The 19985-nt window shown below is 33.6% G+C and overlaps 1 protein-coding gene across 8 annotated transcripts in view; it reads right to left on the bottom strand.

Annotated features, from left to right (window-relative positions):
• LOC141554907 (disintegrin and metalloproteinase domain-containing protein 18-like) overlaps positions 1-19985 on the bottom strand; it is an 81756-nt gene that overhangs the window by 12222 nt on the left and 49549 nt on the right. For all 8 annotated transcript variants that reach the window (XM_074287303.1, XM_074287305.1, XM_074287304.1 and 5 more), the window contains 4 exons: positions 14681-14786; positions 13595-13784; positions 11428-11511; positions 9208-9322 (listed from right to left, as the gene is read on the bottom strand). In XM_074287303.1, the coding sequence (XP_074143404.1) occupies positions 9208-9322; positions 11428-11511; positions 13595-13784; positions 14681-14786 (495 nt within the window). The remainder of the gene's footprint in view (positions 1-9207; positions 9323-11427; positions 11512-13594; positions 13785-14680; positions 14787-19985) is intronic.

Genomic DNA, 19985 nt, shown 5'->3' with positions numbered 1-19985 from the left:
AGAGGTGGGGGGAAAGAAGGGAAAAAGTTTAGTACACAAGATTTTGCAAGAGTGAATGTTGAATATTATCCATGTATATATTTTGAAAATAAAAAAGCTTTAGTAAAAATTTTTTAATTATTTTCTTCAGGGAGCTTTTATAGCTCTTTTAGCTCTTTTTTCCATTTGGCTAATTCTGGTTTTGTTGTTATAAAGCAAGATTTTCCATAATAAAGTTGAATAGAAAAAATAAAGATTCACATGAAACCACAAATTTATTATGTAAAATTTGCTTTTCTTTTTAAATATATAACAATTATTTTGTAATTTTCTTTCCCCTCCCCTTTTCACCCCTTTGACATACAGATGGATAATATTAGACACAAATATGTATAACCATACTATACATTATTGTGTATTTCTATTTGCCAGTTTTTCTTTGGATGCAGTAGATTCTTTGTAGCAATTTGAATTTTTGTAATTTTGTAATTTGATTATTTACTTGGCTTCTCAAAATTGTTTTTAAAACAATATTAATTTTACTTTACTGTATTTTACATAGTTCTACTCATTTCATTCTTCATCATTCATGCAAATCTTACCATGTTTTTCTAAGATCATCAAGTTCATGATTTCTTATAGCATAGCAGTATTCCATCACAATCATATACAACAACTTGTTTAGTCATTCCTCATCTCATGGAAATCCCCACAATTTCCAGTTCTTTGCAATCACAAAGAGAGCTGCTATAAGTATTTTAGAATGCATAGGTTATTTTCCTTTTCCCCTAATCATTTTGGGGAAAAATTATTTTGGTATTGTTAAGTCAAAGAGTATAGACAGTTTTATAATTCTTTGGACATAATTCCAAATTGTTCTTCAGAATGGTTGGGTTAGTTTACAGTTCTACCAACACTGAATTAATCCCAATTTTTCCATATTTGTGCTCTAGTATTTGTCACTTTCCCTTTTTATCATTTTTACCAATTTTAAAGTTATAAATTGACACATCAAAGTTGTTTTAAATTTGCAATTTTCTAATCAATAATGATTTAAAACATTTTACATGACTATAAATTTTGATTTCTTCATCAGAAAACTACCTACTTTGTTTTTGTCTGCCCAAGTCCTTCCCTAATCTACTCTGTTCTCCCTCTCCTAAATCTTAACCTTATACACCCTTCTAAAAGTCTCCCTTAACCTGTCCCCATGCCCTCTTGTGTCTTTTTAAATTTATAAGATTTTATACTCTTTTAAGATGCATATGTTTTCCCCCTCTTTACTCAAGATCCTATGAAAGCATGCCACACCCATCCCCTCCTGGGATTAGGATTAGGATTTCAGCTCTGCCCATCTCAGCAGGAAGCAGTTTTTGAATGAGAGACTTCACCCCCTGGCCCTGATGGACTTTGATATGGGGAACTTAAAGTGGTTGATGAATTATTGTTAAAATTCTAACTATTACTGTGTGTTTTAAGATTTGGTATGGAAATTGTTAAAATTGGATAACTGTTGCTGTTAGGGAAGTTTATAATATGTATCTGCATTATCTACTTGGTCACTAGGTTCACTTCAGAACATACAAATTATTTGAGGGATCTTTAGGATTGTACTAATCTGCTTTGTATAGGAAACTTTAATTCACTCTCCAGATTTATATGTGGGATGGTTACTTGACAATTTGTTTACTCTTCCTTGGATGATTCCTTTTAGTAAAAACAAACAGGGAGGAAGAGATGGGTAATTAGGGAAAGTGGTGGATTTTTCTCAAAATACCTGAAAGAATGGGAACCCCTAGTTTTCTGTTCACTTTGCCTCAGGCACTTCTGCCCCACCTGTCTTTGTGTCCCTAATCCTCGAAAGCCCTTCTATCAGTCTTTTTTCCCTTTTTTTTTTTTTTTTTTTTTTCTCTGCTTGGTTAATTATTTAAACCCTATTGGACTGTGATTGCTGATTATGCTTTAGCTTTGAAATCCCTTATTCTGCTGGAATTGCCCTGGCAGACTGTTTTGGGGACAATTTTCTGATTAATCTCCAAGCATCAAGCACCTTAGGACTTGGCAGTCTCCAGACTTGTAATCCCAATTCTTTAGTATTTCAGTATTATCAAAGGACATTGCAGTTTTGAGATAAGGCCTCTAAAAGCTCGGGGTTTGCTTGCCTTGGTGGTTTAACTGCATATTCTGATAACTCTACTCAGAAATCTGGATCCTTTCTGTATCCTAGTAGCAGCCCTGTCTGTTACTCTGGGGGGGGGGGGACAGTTGGAGCTACTCCAAGCCTCACTCTTCTCCCCTGGAGAGGGTTTCCCCTCTGAATAGGCAGCCTGACTATCTTGAGCTCTGCTGCTCTCTAAGCAGAGGCTGAGTTAAATGCACAAATGATTGCAGACCACCTAACTCACATTGAACTGTCCATCTCAAACTGGATTCTCTGGCTGAAATGCTCCAGAACTGCAGAGGACCTGATACACTTGCAACGGGAACTTTTGTACTGCTGTTAACTCTGAAGTTGTCAGGGAAAGATTTTTCCTTGCCATAAGTCTTTGCATCTAGTTTTACTTTAGCATATTTGCTTCACATAGAGTTGGTCAAAATTATGGGGCTAAGACCTTCCAGGTAGCTAGGGGAAGGTAATTCAATGATTTGAATATTCAGAAGAGAGTGTGGAATGTGGTGCCACAGTTTCCTTTTATTGTCCTGCCTCAGTTTTCCTAGTTGTCCTGTCTCAGTTTTCCTAGTTGTCCTGTCTCAGTTTCCCTAAATTGTTGTGCCTCAGTTCCTTGAATTGTTCTGCCTCAATCACCCTGGTTGCAACCCCACCCCTGACCATTAGGATTGATATAAACTTAGGGCTAGTTTACTCTAAGATTATAAACTGTAAATGTGTACTCTCAGGATAAGGGGGAGTTTAGACATTCTGCCTCCTAAATCCTCCTAAATTATCAAGAATTTATGGTCCTACCCCCAACCTGATAGAACCAAATTGATGGTTCCTGCCTGGAAATTCCCGCCATTTACCAATGCTCAGACTCCACCTCTGCCTTTGTCTATCCTAACCTATGGAAACATCTATTTTATTGGAAACTCACATTCCTTGCTGCTGCTGCTCCTGCTGCTGCTGCTGCTGAATGCCTTGAGATATCAGCCCTGGGACCCAAATGGATCCTTTGGTCCCAGAAAATTTCTTTCAGAAATCCAAACAAAATATTAAAAAACTCTCTAATCTCTTCTCTTGCCTGAGTTTCTCTGGCATTACAATAATTGATCTTTAATGTTTATTTTATATTTCTCTCTAGAATGTTATATATCAAATTTTCCATTAAATTCTAGTATTTTTGTCACAAATACCCCAAAGTTTTTTCGTTCATTAAACATCTATTTCTTTTCATTCAAGATTATACTGAACTTTGCTGGTTAAGTTATTTTTAGTAATAACCTTAGCTCTTTTGAAAAATAATGTTCCAACACCTATGGTCTTTTAGTATCAAAACTCCTAGATTTTCTATATAGAATTGATTATGACTCTGTAGTATTTAAATTGGCTTTTTTTCCTTGTTGCTGTTTTCTACTTAAACTGGGAACTTTGAAATTTAGCTATCCTTTAAGTTTTCATTCTAGGATCTCTTTCAAGTGCTAATCAGTGGATTATTGTTCTATTCTTTTCTTTAAATAGCTTTTTGTTTTCAAAATATATGCAAAGATAGTTTTCAACATTCACCTCTGCAATTTATTACTTGTTCTTCAATAAAATTTTCCTTAATAATTTCTTTTAATATCATATCAAGATTCTTTTTTAGCTGTAACTTTCAGGCAGTCCAACAGTTCTCATACTATTGTCTCTCCTCAACACTACTTCTTATGTCTTATAATTCATTTCTCCTGGCCCAATTCTAGTTTTCTTAAGTTTTTAAGTCTCTTTTTCAACTTCATTGACTTTCTTCATAATCATAATTTTCTTGGTTCTTCCCCCTCCTCCAATTTTCCCTCTATCTCTCTTATTTGATTTTTAAACCCTTTATCTTCCGAGAGCTTTTGGTTACTCATCATTTGATATTTCTCATTGATACAAGAGTGGCTTTTTTACTTTACTATCTTCTGAATATGAATCCAGAACTTATCTCTCTTCATAGTAAGCTGTCTCTGGTTGGGTTCTATCTCCTTTGCTTGCTCATTTTTATTGATATTTTGTTTTTAGCAGTTTGTCTCTCCTTATTTTATAGGTCTAAATAGATCTCTAGATAAAGCTCAAGTCAATAATAAGTTGGCTTACTCAAGTCATCCTTCAAATCAAGTTAGTAATCAATAAAAAATGGATATTCATGTCTATCAAAAAAGGATAATTAAAATCTTCATTTAATAAGGAGATAGAATAAAAGTCCCAAACAATGGCTCCATTCTTTAACTTTAAAGTTAAAGCAAAGCAAATGAGGCCAACTTAATTCATTCCTGTATTTGTGGAGATAACTTAAAGATGACTCATCTGCCCTTGATGAATTTGAATCATCAGTCTCAACAACCTACACAAAAAAACTACACTGATTAAATGCATCATATACAATGAAATAATATTACTACTAGATATGCATGCAATAGATGATATGGTGTAAAAATCTTAATAGAAAGTTAATTTACAGGAATCATCAATAAACCTAGATTACCTGAAAACCTTAATGTATTTCTTTTAAATTAAAAAAAAACTGACTTTATATTATGGCATTAATAATGCATACATACAGAAAATAAAAAAATATTAAAAGCATCCTTTATTGATATATATATAATATTATATAATAGATATAATAAAATTATACTCAAAAGGCTTTTTGAAGAAAATGCTATAATTAATTTTAAAATAGGTACCTATGAAAAGTTCATGGGCCAAAGGAAAATTATATAGAAACAATAGTAAATTACATTAGAAATGACAATAACTAGACAATATAAAATCTTATAAAGCCAAAGCAGTCCTGGTGGTAATTTTATATCTCAAAACACTTAAAAAAAAAAGAAAGAAAGAAAGAAAGAAAGATCAATGAATTGAGCATGTGCCTACACCTGTTGTATTGACTTAAAGATTTGATTTTTGAAATTTAGTTGACAGGACAGTAAAAATTCTGGATTGGACTGGGGGGGTCAGGAAATCTGAGTTCCCTGACCCAACTTTACCACTGGTTTGCTGTATAATTTTAAGCATACACCATCAAACTCTTAAGTGTCAGTTTCCTCACCTACAAAATGGAAACCCTTCTGGTTCCAGAATTTATAATTAATCTATACAGTTTCCAAATGGGGGTAAACCTAGAGCTCCTTGGGATCCTAAATTCTTCCTTTCCTTAGCTAAGAAGAGGAGGAATTTATCTCTCCTTGGACTCACACCCACACTCCATTGCATATCTTTGTGCTCCTGCGTCCAAGAACCCCACAAACAGGCAGAACCATTCTACATTACACCTTCTCTAACATGAAAACTGTGAATATGAAGGGAAAAAAAATATTTTAAAAACCTAACTAAATAATAAAATAGAAATTTTATAAACAAAAGGACATTAACAAAACTGTAAGGAAAATACACTGAATAGTACCAGCCCAGCAGTCAGCTGAGAGGACCTGAGTTCAAATCAGGCCTCAGAAACTTGACACTTAACTGTGACGTTGGCAAGTCACTCCCTCCCCACTCCCATCTGCCTCACCAAAAAAATACATTAAATTGACAAAAATAAATGAGCTATTCAAAAAATAAAATAAATCATTAGCATTTTAAAAGGGAAATCACATCAAATTGAGATGAAATAAAGGAAATTATTGTTAAATATTCTTTTTAATTACATGCAAAAATTGGTAATTCAAGCAAAATGAATGTCTACAAAAACAGAAAATGAGCAGATTAAAAGAACAATAAATAATTTAACCTCAAAAAAAGAAACTGAATAAGTTATAGATTAACTCTTCCCCCCCCCCCCAAGGCTGGGGTTAAGTGACTTGCCCAGGGTCACACTACTAGGAAGTGTTAAGTGTCTGAGATCAGATTTGAACTCGGGTCCTCCTGAATTCAGGACTGGTGCTCTATCCACTGCACCACCTAGCTGCCCCTAGATTACCTCTTAAATAAGCCCTAACACTAGATATAGATGTGATTTCTATACAACAAAGAAAATTATACTCATTATAAATAAACTACATGCCAAAAAAGGGAAAATAAAAGTTCATATCAAGTTCCCACTTGATGAAAATACAATTTTGATACAAGATCAGAGATAAGTCAGAGAAAGAATGCTATAGAAGAATATTTCAAACAAATGTAGATACAAAAAATGTCTTAAATACAATAAATGTCTTAAAGCTACACACACACACACACACACAGACATGGGGAAAAAAACAACTATAGATTTGGCCAGGTAGGATTTATACCAAAACTTCAGTGCTTATTCAATATAACTATGTTCATAAAAAAATCAAATTCATGAGTATGTCAATAGATGAAGAAAAAATTTAATGTATTACAACATAAATTTCCATTTCAAGTACACCAACAAGTAAATAGAACACTCCTTTGTAATGGCAAATATCTAAAACCAAGGGTCACCAAATATGATCATATCAGTAAATCAAGGACAAACATTGTCATTATCATTATTAAAATAGTGCTTTAAAAATGTCAGCTCTTGCAAAAATTCAAGAAAAAAATTGAGGAATAAGAATAGGCAAAGGAAAAGTTAAATTGTTGCTTTTTGCAGATAATTATGACTACAAAAACATAGCAGGACATAAAATAAAGTCATATAAATCATTAGAATTTCCACATGTCAATTACACTTAGGGAAAGAAAATGAAATTCCATTTAAAATAACTACAGAATGCATAATATGTGCAGTAATCCATCTATCAAGATACTTCTTTAAGGATACAACTATGAAGTACCACTTATGGCACAATGACAACATATTTAGAATCTGTGCCTTTTCACTGGTCATCTTCCATGCTTCGAATGGTCTTACTCCTTTCTTTTTCTCTTGTACTCCCTGTACTCAGACAAAATCACACCTTCCAAAGAGGTTTCCCTATTCTCTCTGCAAGACCCTTAACTCTGAAATTTCCTTCTAATTTGTAGGCATATTTTTATGTAGCCCACCTCCTTTAGAATGTGAGGTCTTTTGGGACAGGAACAGTGTTTTTGCTCTTCTTCCAGCTTCTAGTATATTTTATGAAACCCAATGAACACTCTGCAGATAACTATTGATAGATTTACCATATTCAACGATTTCATACTCTTCATGAAGAAAATATTCATAATGAATATGGCTTATTAGTAGTTTACAAAGCTTTGGAATATTCCAATTCTTAATCCTAAACTGTATTTCCAGCATAGTTTTTGTGGTCCTCTCTGTGTCCATCTTCTCAATATAAGTTAGATACTAAAGTAAATGTTGACAGTTTGAGGGATATTCAACTTAACAAATACATATTCTATGTAAAGTAGTGTTTAAGGACTGGAAATACAAAATACAAAAAAAAAAAAAAAAAAAGGTAATCCTTCAAGGAGCTTACATTTCATTTATATTCTTTTAAAATTGCTTATATAATTTCTTTAAAATAGATGTTGGTATATAAAAAGCAATTATTTTAAGAGTGGTCTATTTGCTTATACCCATCTTGAGGATGCAACAAGACAAAGTAACCAGTCTTTCAAGGGACAATCTTTCTTGTCCTTTGACATATGATAAAAACTACTCTACCAATTTCTGTATTCATCTTCCCAAGAGGAACCTATATTCTTCTATTTCACTGTAATGTTTTTTTCTAATGATCAGTTTCTCTAATACTATAAAAGCTAATTGATATTTGAACAAATATTGTTCAAATATCAATACCATCTGTTGACTTAATGTTTGCAGGTGGAATAAGAATGGTCTAATTCTTTGTATCACCTATTCCCTTTTTGTCCTTCCACTTTCTCATCAACACTGTGGAAAGAGAATGGAGGAATCACAGGACTAAGAAAATTTTTTTTTCTTTTTAATGTGCTTCATAGGTTTCCATAATCTAAATATTCATTACTTAGTGATCAGTATTGTATTGATTAGCTTTTTCCTATTGATGTTCAATTGTTCAGTCATGTCTGACTCTGGACTGTTTTTCCAATGGGGTTTTCTTAGCAAACTGGGTTTGGGAGGGAGGTGATCAGAGCTCTCCACCAAAAACTGTCTTAAATAACTCTGCATGGCATAGCTCATAGTTTCACTGATCTATGTGAACCCTTCAGCCATAATAAAGCAGTTATCCAAGAGGGACTTTTTTTAGACAAACAGGAGATGAGTGACCTGCCAAAGATCACATAGAGCTAGCTAGTAATTGTCTGAGGCTGGATTTGAACTTAGAACTTCCTGTTTCCAGGGATAACACTATGTTTGTTGAACCACCTAGATACCTCTTTCTCTTAAGTCAATTGGTCCTTTATCTCTCTGAGATAGTTGACATATGAGATAGTTGATATTGGATGGACTCTATGCTCCTATAGATTATAGCAGAATGCACCAGAGCTTGTTTTCCTGAAATAATCTCTAAGAATTCCACTAAGTTTCTAGCACAAGAAGGCATCTGTGTAGAACTTGTGATCTTGATAGGCTTATGATTTCATTCCTATAAAAAAATTCGCGATTAAGAGAATAGTTGCTCTACCAGTGCAGAATAGTATAAAATTTACAATCTTATAGAATTCTTAGAGTATATCTGATGTTTTATGGAACGTATCATGACTTACAAAGTGTTTTTATAGTATCTTATTTGATGCTTACTTACAACAACTCTCCGAGAAAAATAGTGTAGATGTTATCTCCATTAAAGATGAGGAAAAGGAGGTATAGATTTGTCCAAAGTGACAAAGGTATGATGAGTCAACTTGACATTTGAATTCAAGACTTTGAGATAGGGATAGGTAGGTGGCGCAGTAAGTACATAGAGTACCAGCTCTGAAGTCAGGAGGATCTGAGTTCAAATTTGAGCTCAGATGCTTAATACTTCTTAGTTGTGTGACTCTTGGCAAAAAAAAAAAAAAAAAAAATCTTTGAGATCTTTTTCTGTCTCCCACTAGTCCCTCAGATATTCGGAGTTTATGACAAGCGGGTATTGCCAATATATAAACATTTTGGTTTTATGTGCCAGAACTTTTAAGTTATACCACTACATATAAACATCTGGTTCATAAATTGTATGTTAGATACTAACCAGGCCTTGCTAAATGCCCATCTTCATAACTTCCTCCTGCCAAGAAAGCCATTCTCTTGCAATCTGGAGGTGAGTAATGAGTATTACAATGACAGGAGTTGAAATTATTGCAACGCTAAAAAAGAAATAAATTAGTACAATTGGTTATTATGTTAAAATTTTTTTTGAAAAAGGAGATGTCATATTATTCATCACAATTAGTGATCTTAAAATATAAAGCAATTCTTAAAAAATTTAATTAACCTCATCTTAAAAAATTATGATCAAGCAAGGTCTTAGTATATAAAAGGAGGGCATCAAAAATGGAAAACTATTCACCTCTTTTAATTTCAAATCTTTGATCAAATATATTCAACTAGTAGTGATACTTCCAAGTGCTTACTTTGCATACACATATTAGGTAAATCTCTATGTTGCAATTATTCATTGTCTTAATACCCTCAAGACTTCTAATATTTTAAATTCTTATTCTTCTTTAATAAGAATGAACATATAGGCTAACCTATATTATGTTCATACTTATTAAGGGAGAATACCACCTTTCTATGGCAATTTGCAACAAAACACAATTTTAACCTTGTATACATACCAACTCTTCTGTAGAGATGGTTGTGCTACAGGAAAGCAGAAGCATGTTCTGCCTAGAGCAGCAATGAGCTGTGCAATAGAAATGCTCATCAAAAGAACTTAAAACCTAGCGGCAGGAGTGAATTTTAGGGCTCCACCAGGCAAAAAGGAAACTAGCATCTAACAAGGGATAGTTCCGTCTTCCAAGAAAGGATAAAGACTGGTGAAAAGTGAATGCCCCATTGTGGGAGAAAGCTGAGAAAGCTTTAAGGATCAGCCCTGGGGATCTATCAACAAAGGGAAAAGAGAAAGAAATTAAGTGATAGGGAAATATAAGAACAAATAACTAAAATTACAAAAGATTTCAACAAGAAGGAAACTCACCAAGAAGTGCTGAAGATCCGAAGAAAAACCAACAGAGAAGAAAATTTTTTAAAAATGAATCTAAACATCTTAATAAATACTGCATAATAAAGGAAAATAAATCATCACTTAAAGAAACAAAGGATTTTGTAGCTTACCAAGAAAACATGGAACCATAGTACTATGTTCCGAAATGACTCAGGAAGGAAATAAGAATTGTGAAGTAATAATTTGTGGCCTTCACAATATAAATAGTAGGCAGAAACTGCATAAAGGAATGAAATTATTGCGTTCTGAATAGCAAAGAAACTCAAGATGCAAATCAAAGGAATACACACTGCAAAACTGAACCAAATTATCAATGAAAAAAGATAGGTGCAATAAAATAGGAAAGACTAGAATCTCTAAAATTCTCCCAGAAACAAGATAAAATATTGCCTTAAAGCAATTTTGAGCAGCAGGAATTATTAAAAGACAAGGTAAAGCTGTTGTTTTAAAAAAAAAAAAAAATCGATCTAGAAAGATTGAGAAGACACACACACACACACACACACACACATAGATATATAACACATTATTCCTGCTAACTTTTTTGCTTTTAATTCTGTTCTTTAACTTGCCTTGTGGGCAAGTAGCATTTAACATTACTCTTTGGAATAGAAGTTTTTTTTTTTTACTTCTTTGTCTTCCTCTGAAGATGAACCATGGAATTCCCTATTCCCATAGTAATTTCTATACTTGGGTTCTATCTCCTTTGCCAATTCATTCTTTTTAATGGAAAGTATTAGTGTAAGCACCTCCAAGCTGTCCCTTTTTTTACTCATTTCCAAAAATGGGCCTAGGTATGTTTTGTGTTTCTCCTGTGCCTGTCTTCAGCTACAGGAATAAGACAGTGATATTTACCAAACACACAAAATTCAGGAGTTCAAGCCACACCAAACTTGAAAGAGATAGGATAGCAGACATATTGCTGAAGTCAGCCTGCCTCGCAGAGAAGCCCAGAAAAGCTCAGATCCAAAGGAGTTTTGGGACTTGGAAATAGAACTGAGCAGGATTTGAGACAAGCTGAACTTGATTCCCTTTCCTTCCACAGAGACTAATGTGGTGTTTGGGAGGAGGGAGGGAGGAAAAAATTATGCCTCCCACAAATTGGAGGAGTTAAGTTCATATATTTGTGGTTATATCTTAGAGGTAAATATTTCTTTATAAAAGCTAAAAAACCAACAAAATAACAGCAGCTGTCCAAAGCATGTTACTTTAAATAATAATTACTGTTAATCTGTTACTCACTCCTCTTCCATGACATTTTTCAGTGGCATTACAACTATCTTTCATCAAAAAACGAGTTTCTCTACAAGTAAAGTGTGAACACACCTAAAAATAAAAAATTAAAAATTAATGGTAAAGATCTATACAAGCATCTCCAACATAACACTAATCCAAACCATTATTATTTCATAACATCATCATTAGAACATAACCTTGCCACTAATAAAACCCACAATCCCAGGATAAAATTTTAAAATTCACTGACTTCTAGCTCCTTACTCATAAAGCAGACAAATAGCTACTTCCAAGCAGAAGTAGACAGAAATATTGCTAGACAATATGTCACATTAAGCAATATGGGAATCTTTAGTGTAAACTCAAAATAATGTGATAGCCAAAAAAGCTAATATGATCTTACATTGCAACAATAGAAGTAAAAATCCATTAAAAAGGAGGTCTCTATATTCTCTCCTCTGATCATAGTATTAAGTTCTAAAGATTATATTTTAGGGGGATATTGAAAAGATGGAACAAGTCTGGAAGAGGGCATAAATAATAAGTTAAAAATCTCAAAACTGTGTTTTATGAAGATTAACTAAGGGATCTTTAGTGGACAAAATTTAGAAAAGACTACAATGTCATAGCTGCAAATATTTGAAGATTATATTGCATCAGAACTAGATTTTTTTCTCTTGGCTCCAGAAGACAACTAAGATCAAAGACTGAAAATTTCATGGAGGCATATTTCAATTCAATAAAAAGATGGTCATGATAGTGATTATGGTCAATGTAATGATCCAAGACAATTCCAAAAAACTCATGATGAAAAAATGCTATTCACTTCTAGGGAGAGAATTGATGGAGTGCAAACTGAAGTATAATTTTCTCAATTTCTTTATTTTTCTTGCTTTTCTTAGAAATATGGTTGATATAAAAATGTTTTACATGATTTCACATGCATATTTGATCACTGCTTGCCTTCTCAGTAGGTGGGAAGAAGGGAGAAAATTTGAAGCTCAAATTTATTTGGGTGTAGAAATGCATTTGAAATTTTCAGTGAGCCTGCTACTTTCTACTAGTTCAGAAATTCCCATTTCCTAGGACCTGTTCAACTGGATGTGGTAATAATATAAAGGGCTGAAACTCTTAAAAGCTATGCTTGAATCAGATAACTGAGCACTTAAGACTAATTACCTAGTGGACAATGATTTTGAATTTTTAGTAGCTGTATGTAGAAAGTTTCTATCTACTATTGCTGAAGTTTTCATGACCCCCACATTCAATTATGTGACCCCATATGGTATTGTGACCTACAGTTTAAGAAACTTTAGCCTAGTTGACAAGGAATAAGATTTGGATTTGGAATAGGAAAACAGCAGTTCTAATCCTAGCTCCCTCACCTACTACTTGTGATTTAAAGCAAATGACTTCACCTTCTGAACTCAGTTTCCTTATGTTTAAAAATGAAGTAACAAGACTTCTGAAGTTCCTTCTAGTCTTAAGTCTATGAATTTAACATTCAGCTATAAGTGAAGGGGATCTGGAAAGAATTGAAAATAGCTATAGCTGTTCCTTACTTATGGGAGGAGGGTGGGGGAGGCAGAATTAGGTAGAAAACTTGAATACAAATCCAAAGTATTAGATGATCTTAGTTAATGCTGGAAAAGCTTTTATGTAAGGGAAAGAGTCAAAGGATGGTAGAGAAAGGCAATTAAGATTAAAGTTAAATGTTGGGGCAGCTAGATAGCACAGTGGATAGAGTACTAGCCCTGAAGTCAGGAAGATCTGAATGAGCTGTGTGACCCTGGGCAAGTTACTTCACCCCAATTGTCTCAGGAAAAAAAAAAAAAAGTTACTTAAAATGCTGAATCAAAATGTTGGTGCCAAGTAGATAAGAGAGAGTGTAATTGATTTACAGGCAGGGTCATAGAAAATTCCATCAATAGGGTGATCAGACATGTTTAGCACTGACAGATTTACTTTATTCACAGATCTGCTGCCAAGGATTTCCTTTTACACATGTACTGCCCCTACTTTCTAATGATTCTTAAAGGTTTACATGGCTAGGGTACACACACTTAAAAATCTCAAGATCTAAAAAGACAACAATTATACTTCCTAATTATAAATGGCATGATAGTAGAATTCTAATTGAAAAATTGAATGATGTTTCCAGATATTTAGTTACCATTTTAGGACCACATGGAGAACCATCATTTACAAATGTAAAATCTCGTTGCCCTGGTCGCACTGGAATCCTTTGTGCAATGGATATACATATATCATCATAAACACGTGTGTAAATCACAGATATATCACTTTTGAAGAACAATGTTCGCTTTGGCCAAGTACAAACTAATTTTCCACACAAGAGATCCCTACAAAAACAAGGTAGAGAAGACAGTTAAATATGTTGCTAGCTAGCACAGTATCTGGCACATAGTGGGTACTAAGTAAATGCTTCTTGATTTGAGGACATTTGATAATTATTCACATGTATTTGGAAACAAGATGCCTCTGATAATAGAAAAATACTATTTGATTTAGAACATTATACCACAGAAAAAGAAAAATTAAAAACACGGTAATACTAAGTATAACATATCAACTTATTGAATACATTAGGTTTATCTGCCTACATATGATTGATATTCTGACAATAGTCTTCATTATTCAGTAAAATAAGTATTTCTCAATGGATTACAAAATTAGAGAGAGAAAGGACTTTAAAAGATATTCTAGTCCAATCCCTTCATTTTCAAAAAATCAAAAACTATGAAAATTGGAAGGGATTTAGCACCTATCTTGTCCAATAGATTCACAAAAAAAGAATCCTTACTATAACCTATTAATAAAGTAGCCAGCCAGCCTGTGCTGAAGATCTAAAAGGAGGAAGACTCCATTACTTTTGAATAAAGCCTATTCATTTTTAGGTAGCAATAACTGTTAAAGTTTTTCCTAAAATCATGTTTAATTAAATATGCCTCTTTATTAATTCTAGTCCTTGTTTCAGAGTCTTCCCTCAGGGACATAAGAGAACCAATATAATTCCTCTTTCATATGACAGATCTTCAAATATTTGAAAACAGCTGTCCGGTGCTCTTTGTCTTTCCCCAGTTCAACATTCTTAGTCCCTTTAAGCCAATCCTCTTTTAACCAAATATAACCATTTATCAACAAAGGTCCAGAGGTCCAGAGAAAGATGTCCAAGAGCATAACCTGATGGGAATCCAAGTTCACTAATACCACCTTTTCATTATTTTTAAAGACTTACTCAAATGGACAGGGTTTAAATGAATCTTTTTTAACACCACAGTTTCCAAATCTATCACTTCTGCCATTCATTTCTTCAAAACATGCAAAAGAAGCACCTTTGGAACCTGTAAATATAAAAAGAGTAAGGCAGATTTAAATTCTGAAGCCAATTTAACCACAGACTTCACAGATCCATAACGATTTTAGAGGTCATTAAGTTCAATTAAGTCATTAAGTTAATTTTATAGATATAGAAACAAAGGCCTATGGAGGTTAAATAATTTATTCAGAACCACACATTTAGAAGAACAGAAGTGAAGCTAGAGTCTAGGTCACTCCTAGTCCAGTGAACTCTTTAAAAGAGTTTTAAAAAACAAAACCAATCAATAAGCATTTAAACAGCACCTATTATGTGCATAGCACTGTGACAGGCCCTGGGGATACATAGATAAAAATGAAACTGTATCTACCTTCAGAAAATGTATAATATGCAGAAGGAAACAACATGTAAATAAGTACAAAATATATACAGATTACATGGAGAGTAATATGGGGTGTGAAGAGAAGAGGATCAGGAAAAGCTCACACTTCTTAGACAGCTAGAGATTTTAAGAGACAGAGATAAGGAAGGAGTATATTCTGCATTTTGAAGGACGGGACAAAAGTTATCAGAAGAAACACTAGTGAAAGAGAACCAAAAAGTAGCCTAGAATGTGGAGAATGGAATGAATAAAAAGTATGGGAAATGCAGTTCAAAAGACAAATTATGGAAATTAAGAGCTTTATATTTTATCCTAGAGACAATAGACTGTCCCTGGAACTTTTTGAGTAAGTAATGTGGTCAGACCTGTATACTTTAGACATACTACTTTGGCAACTATGTGGAAGACTGGAGAGGAAAATTATCTAGAGCAGAAAGTTATTGCAATAATTATTAAGAGTAGGAGGTAAGGGGGCAGCTAGATGACACAGTGGATAGAGCCCCAGGCCTGAAGTCAGGAGAACCTGAGTTCAAATCTGGTCTCAGACACTTAATACTTCCTAGATGTGTGACCCTGGGCAAGTCATTTAATCACAATTGCCTCAGCCAAAGCAAAAAATAAAGAGAAGAGAGAGAGAGAGAGAGAGAGAGAGAGAGAGAGAGAGAGAGAGAGAGAGAGAGAGAGTAGAAGGTGATGAAGGCCCAAATTAAGAGTGGTAGTAGGTGGTGTAAATGGAGAGAAGGGACACATGAGAGATATATCAAGGAGTAGAATGCCAAGATTTGGCCATTTAATGACTATGCTAAGTGAAAAAGAAAGAAGAGGTGAGGAAGGATTCAGCTTGTGACTGGAAGGAAAATGAAGGAATATATTGATATAAATTGGAATAACAGGTGGTTTAATTTTTGGGGGGGAAATGAGATGTTTCAGACAGTGGAATTTAACATAACCATAGGATATCTTCCTTTAGTCAACAGGAAGATATCCTATAGTCGATGATAATGGGACGTGAACAGTCTCTGATCATGAGGTGGCATTACCACCACTTATCAAATATATATGCTCTTGTTCTCTTTCTCTCCCATCTTCAACACATTGTTCCCACAATCATCCTCTCTCTCTCTCTCTTTAAACTTCAAACTCTCTCTGGTTTTCCTTTCAAACTCTACTGGTTCCTTCCCTTCTGTTTTCAAACATGTCCAAGTCTCTTAAAAAAATCTTCATATGAACCTACCAACCCCTCAGACTACAATTTTAAATGCCCTTCCTTTTCCAGACCAAATTCCTAGAAAAACCTGTCTATACTAATTTCCTCTTTCATTCATTTTTCAAAACTTTGTAATCTAGCTTCCAAACCCATCACTCATCTCAAATGATTCTCTCCAAAATTAACAATAATCTTTTAGTTGCTAAATTTGAGGGTCTTTTTTCAGTTCTTATCCTTCTTGACCTGTTTGATACATTTGATACTAATGATCACTCTTTCCTACTGAATAGTTTTTCCTCTGAGTTTTTATGATACTACTCTTCTTATTCTCTTCTTCCTGATGTCTCCTCACATTCCTGGTTTAACATCTATATCACATCCTTTAACTCTGAGTATTCTCAAGGATCTGTCCCGAGTCCTTTTCTCTCCTGTTTCCTATATTTTATCATCAGCCTTTATGAGCCTCATTATCTCATAATCCATATATTCAGCCCATATCCCTCTTGAGCTTTAAAACCATATCATCGATGTCCTCTGAGGTATTTCAAACATAATAGATTCAAAATCAAACTCATTAGGTTCCCCTTAACAAAATTTATCCTTCTTCCAAATTTCTTCATTTCTGCTGAAGAACTACCATTTCTCAGGCTCCCAGGTTTATAACTTTAGCTTTATCCTTAACTTCTCATTCTTCCTTATTCTACATATCCAATTAGTTGTCAAATCTTGCCATTTTTATCTCCACAGAATCTCTTCAATATGATCCCTTCTCTCTACTCACACACCTACCACCTTAGTTTAGGCTCTCATCTATAGTTGCCTAAATTATCTCCTCAATGGTCTACTTGTCTCAACACTCTCTGATCCATTCCATTCTATATATTGCTGCCAAAAGCGATTTTCCTTACACATATATTTGACCATATCCCTCATTTACAAAATCAATTATTACTAAACAACTCTTCTTAGCTTTTAAAATCGTTTTGCAATTCTAATTCTGTATTATTCTCCTTCCAGCATTCCATAATTCAACCAAATTTATCTTCTCTGTTTCTTATACAAGCTAATCCATTTCTCATTTCCATATCTTGCCACTGCCCATCTCTTATGCCTGAAATGTAGACTTTTCCACTTCTATCTCATAGAATCTTCTTTCAAGATATAGCTCAAACCCTACTATCTATATCAGAGGTGTCAAACTTATACCTTTCCCAGTCATTTGCGCTCCACAAAACTTCCAAACTATCCCGAGAATCAGATTAAAAGTTAATTGTAAAATGCTTAACAAAATAAATAGAAATACTATATAAAATGGATAATGTTAAGTTACAATTTTCTAAGTCAATATGTGGTCCATGGGGATCCATTTTTATTTGAGTTTTGAAATGATCAGAGTGATCCTGTGTCCTTTTAAAATCGATCCTTTTTATGGTTAATTGATTTTGTACTATTACTACCTAAATCATGGTTAATTAGCCAAACAGTTCAGAAATTAAAATGTTTTTGATTCTATATTTTCCAAAAATTATAAAAGGGAGATGCCTCCCTCATTTAAAGTCTTACTATTGCTAAAAAAAAAAAAAAAAGAAAAAGCTGAAATCCCATTTATTGGTAAATTGACTCTACTAATAAATTGGTCATGCGTAGAATTTTGTGCCCCTGTTTACCTTATTTTGACTGTAAGTTTGAAACTGCTGATGCTGATATCTTTGCTAATCTGCTGGTGGACTCATTCCTAAACTTCCTACTCTATATACATAATTATGTAATTATTTCCTCTCATCTTTCAAATGTTTCATTCAATGTACTTGGATCCTCAGAGCCTAGCACATCAGATTTATACTAGGTACTTAATAAAAGCTTGTTAATTAATATGTAGTTATAGGTACAACTAATAGTAAAATTTTAGAAATCATTCTAAACATATGCCTGTTGTTTTATTGTATGCATTTATGGATTAAAGTTCACAGCTTAGCTGTACAAGATGAAGAAACTAACCAGATCAATCACCAAGCATTTTTTTAGCACATTACTTCCTCAGGATCTTCCTTTGTAAATGATGGGGTTATATATATCAGATCATTTGCTGTTTTGGGAAGGAGCAAAAGAAGAAATGGAGGGAGAAATAATTTGGAACTCAAAATCTTTACAAGGGAATGTTGAAAACTATCTTTTGGAAAACTGGAAAAGAATACTATTAAGTAGAGAGGGAAAGAAAGACTTTGAAGGACTAAGTTATTTTCACTATTATAAATACATGCATTAAAAATAAAGGTCATACATGACTCTCTTCAACAATGAGATGATTCAAACTAGTTCCAATTGTTCAGTGATGAAGAGAGAACTATACCCAGAGAGAGAACTGTGGGAATTGAGTATGGTTCACAACATAGCATTCTCACTCTTTTTGTTGTTGTTTGCTTGCATTTTACTTTGCTTCTTTTTCTTTTTCTTGTGTGGCATGATAATTGTATAAATATGTATACATATATTGAATTTATTTCTACCATATTTAACATATATGGACAACTTGCCATCTAGAGGAGGGTGTGGGTGAAGGAGGGAAAAAATTGGAATACAGAGTTTTGCAAGGGCTAATGTTGAAGAATTGTCAACGATTCTTGTTTTGAAAAATAAAAAGCTTTAATTTAAAAAAACAAAGGTCATATAAGATGTCATCTGCATCCAGAGAAAGAACTGATAAATAGAAATATGTACAGAATAATTTTACATATATATGCCTTTTAGTGTCTAATGATAGTCATCTCTAGAGCAAGGGAAGAGGAGAGAAGAAAAAGCAAGGGAAAAAAATGTACATGATAACTTGGTTGTATATTTGGAAGGAATAGCAATTTGTACATTGTAGATTTTTAGCTACATATGCAGTGAGCTTTTTTATTGTACTGTATTATATTGTGGAAATGCTTTTTTTCCCCCCATGAATTGAAAAAAGTTTTTTGAACAAAAAAATCCTTTCAGTATTTAGCCTGCCAGTTAAGGGCGTGCCCCAGCATCATGGGGTATTTCCTTTTTCCTCGTAAAACTCCTCTATGTTCTTCTACTCTTATTAAGGCACTCTGCCTTATATTGTCTTTCCCCTTCCCCTTTTTTCATACCTTGTGCTATCTCCCCTAACTCCACTTCTCCTCCTCATAGCTAGCTAACTCTTTTGGGATGCTATGTCCCTTTCAGGAACTTTTTTATATGCTCTCCCAACTCTTGTTTCATATTTACCATTCCCAGTGTCTATTGCATCCCTTCATTTTGTCTGTAATTTCTTCCCCTAAATAAATCTACCTTTTATCAAAGAAAATTGCCATTGTGGATTCATCACATGACCAAACCCCAACTTTTGGTTCCTGCTATCATCTGGTATCTACATCTCCTACATCATTTTGTTTCTCAAACCACATCATTTGGCACCAAAACCCACAGCACAGATCACATTAAAGACCTCCAAAGTTTAAAAAATTAGGCTAGATGATTTCTAATAAATGCCTGTTAAACTGAATTGAAATCTAAGTACTTTTCTTTCTCTAAAATACAGATTACAAAATTATAAAATACAAATTCTGTAAAAATACAGAAAGAACATTTATTATCCTTTCTATCTTATTCTAAACAAAAATATGCTA

Source organism: Sminthopsis crassicaudata, chromosome 2 (genome assembly GCF_048593235.1).
Source record: "Sminthopsis crassicaudata isolate SCR6 chromosome 2, ASM4859323v1, whole genome shotgun sequence".
NCBI lineage: Eukaryota > Metazoa > Chordata > Mammalia > Dasyuromorphia > Dasyuridae > Sminthopsis > Sminthopsis crassicaudata.
This window is presented reverse-complemented; position numbering and strand designations above follow the sequence as displayed.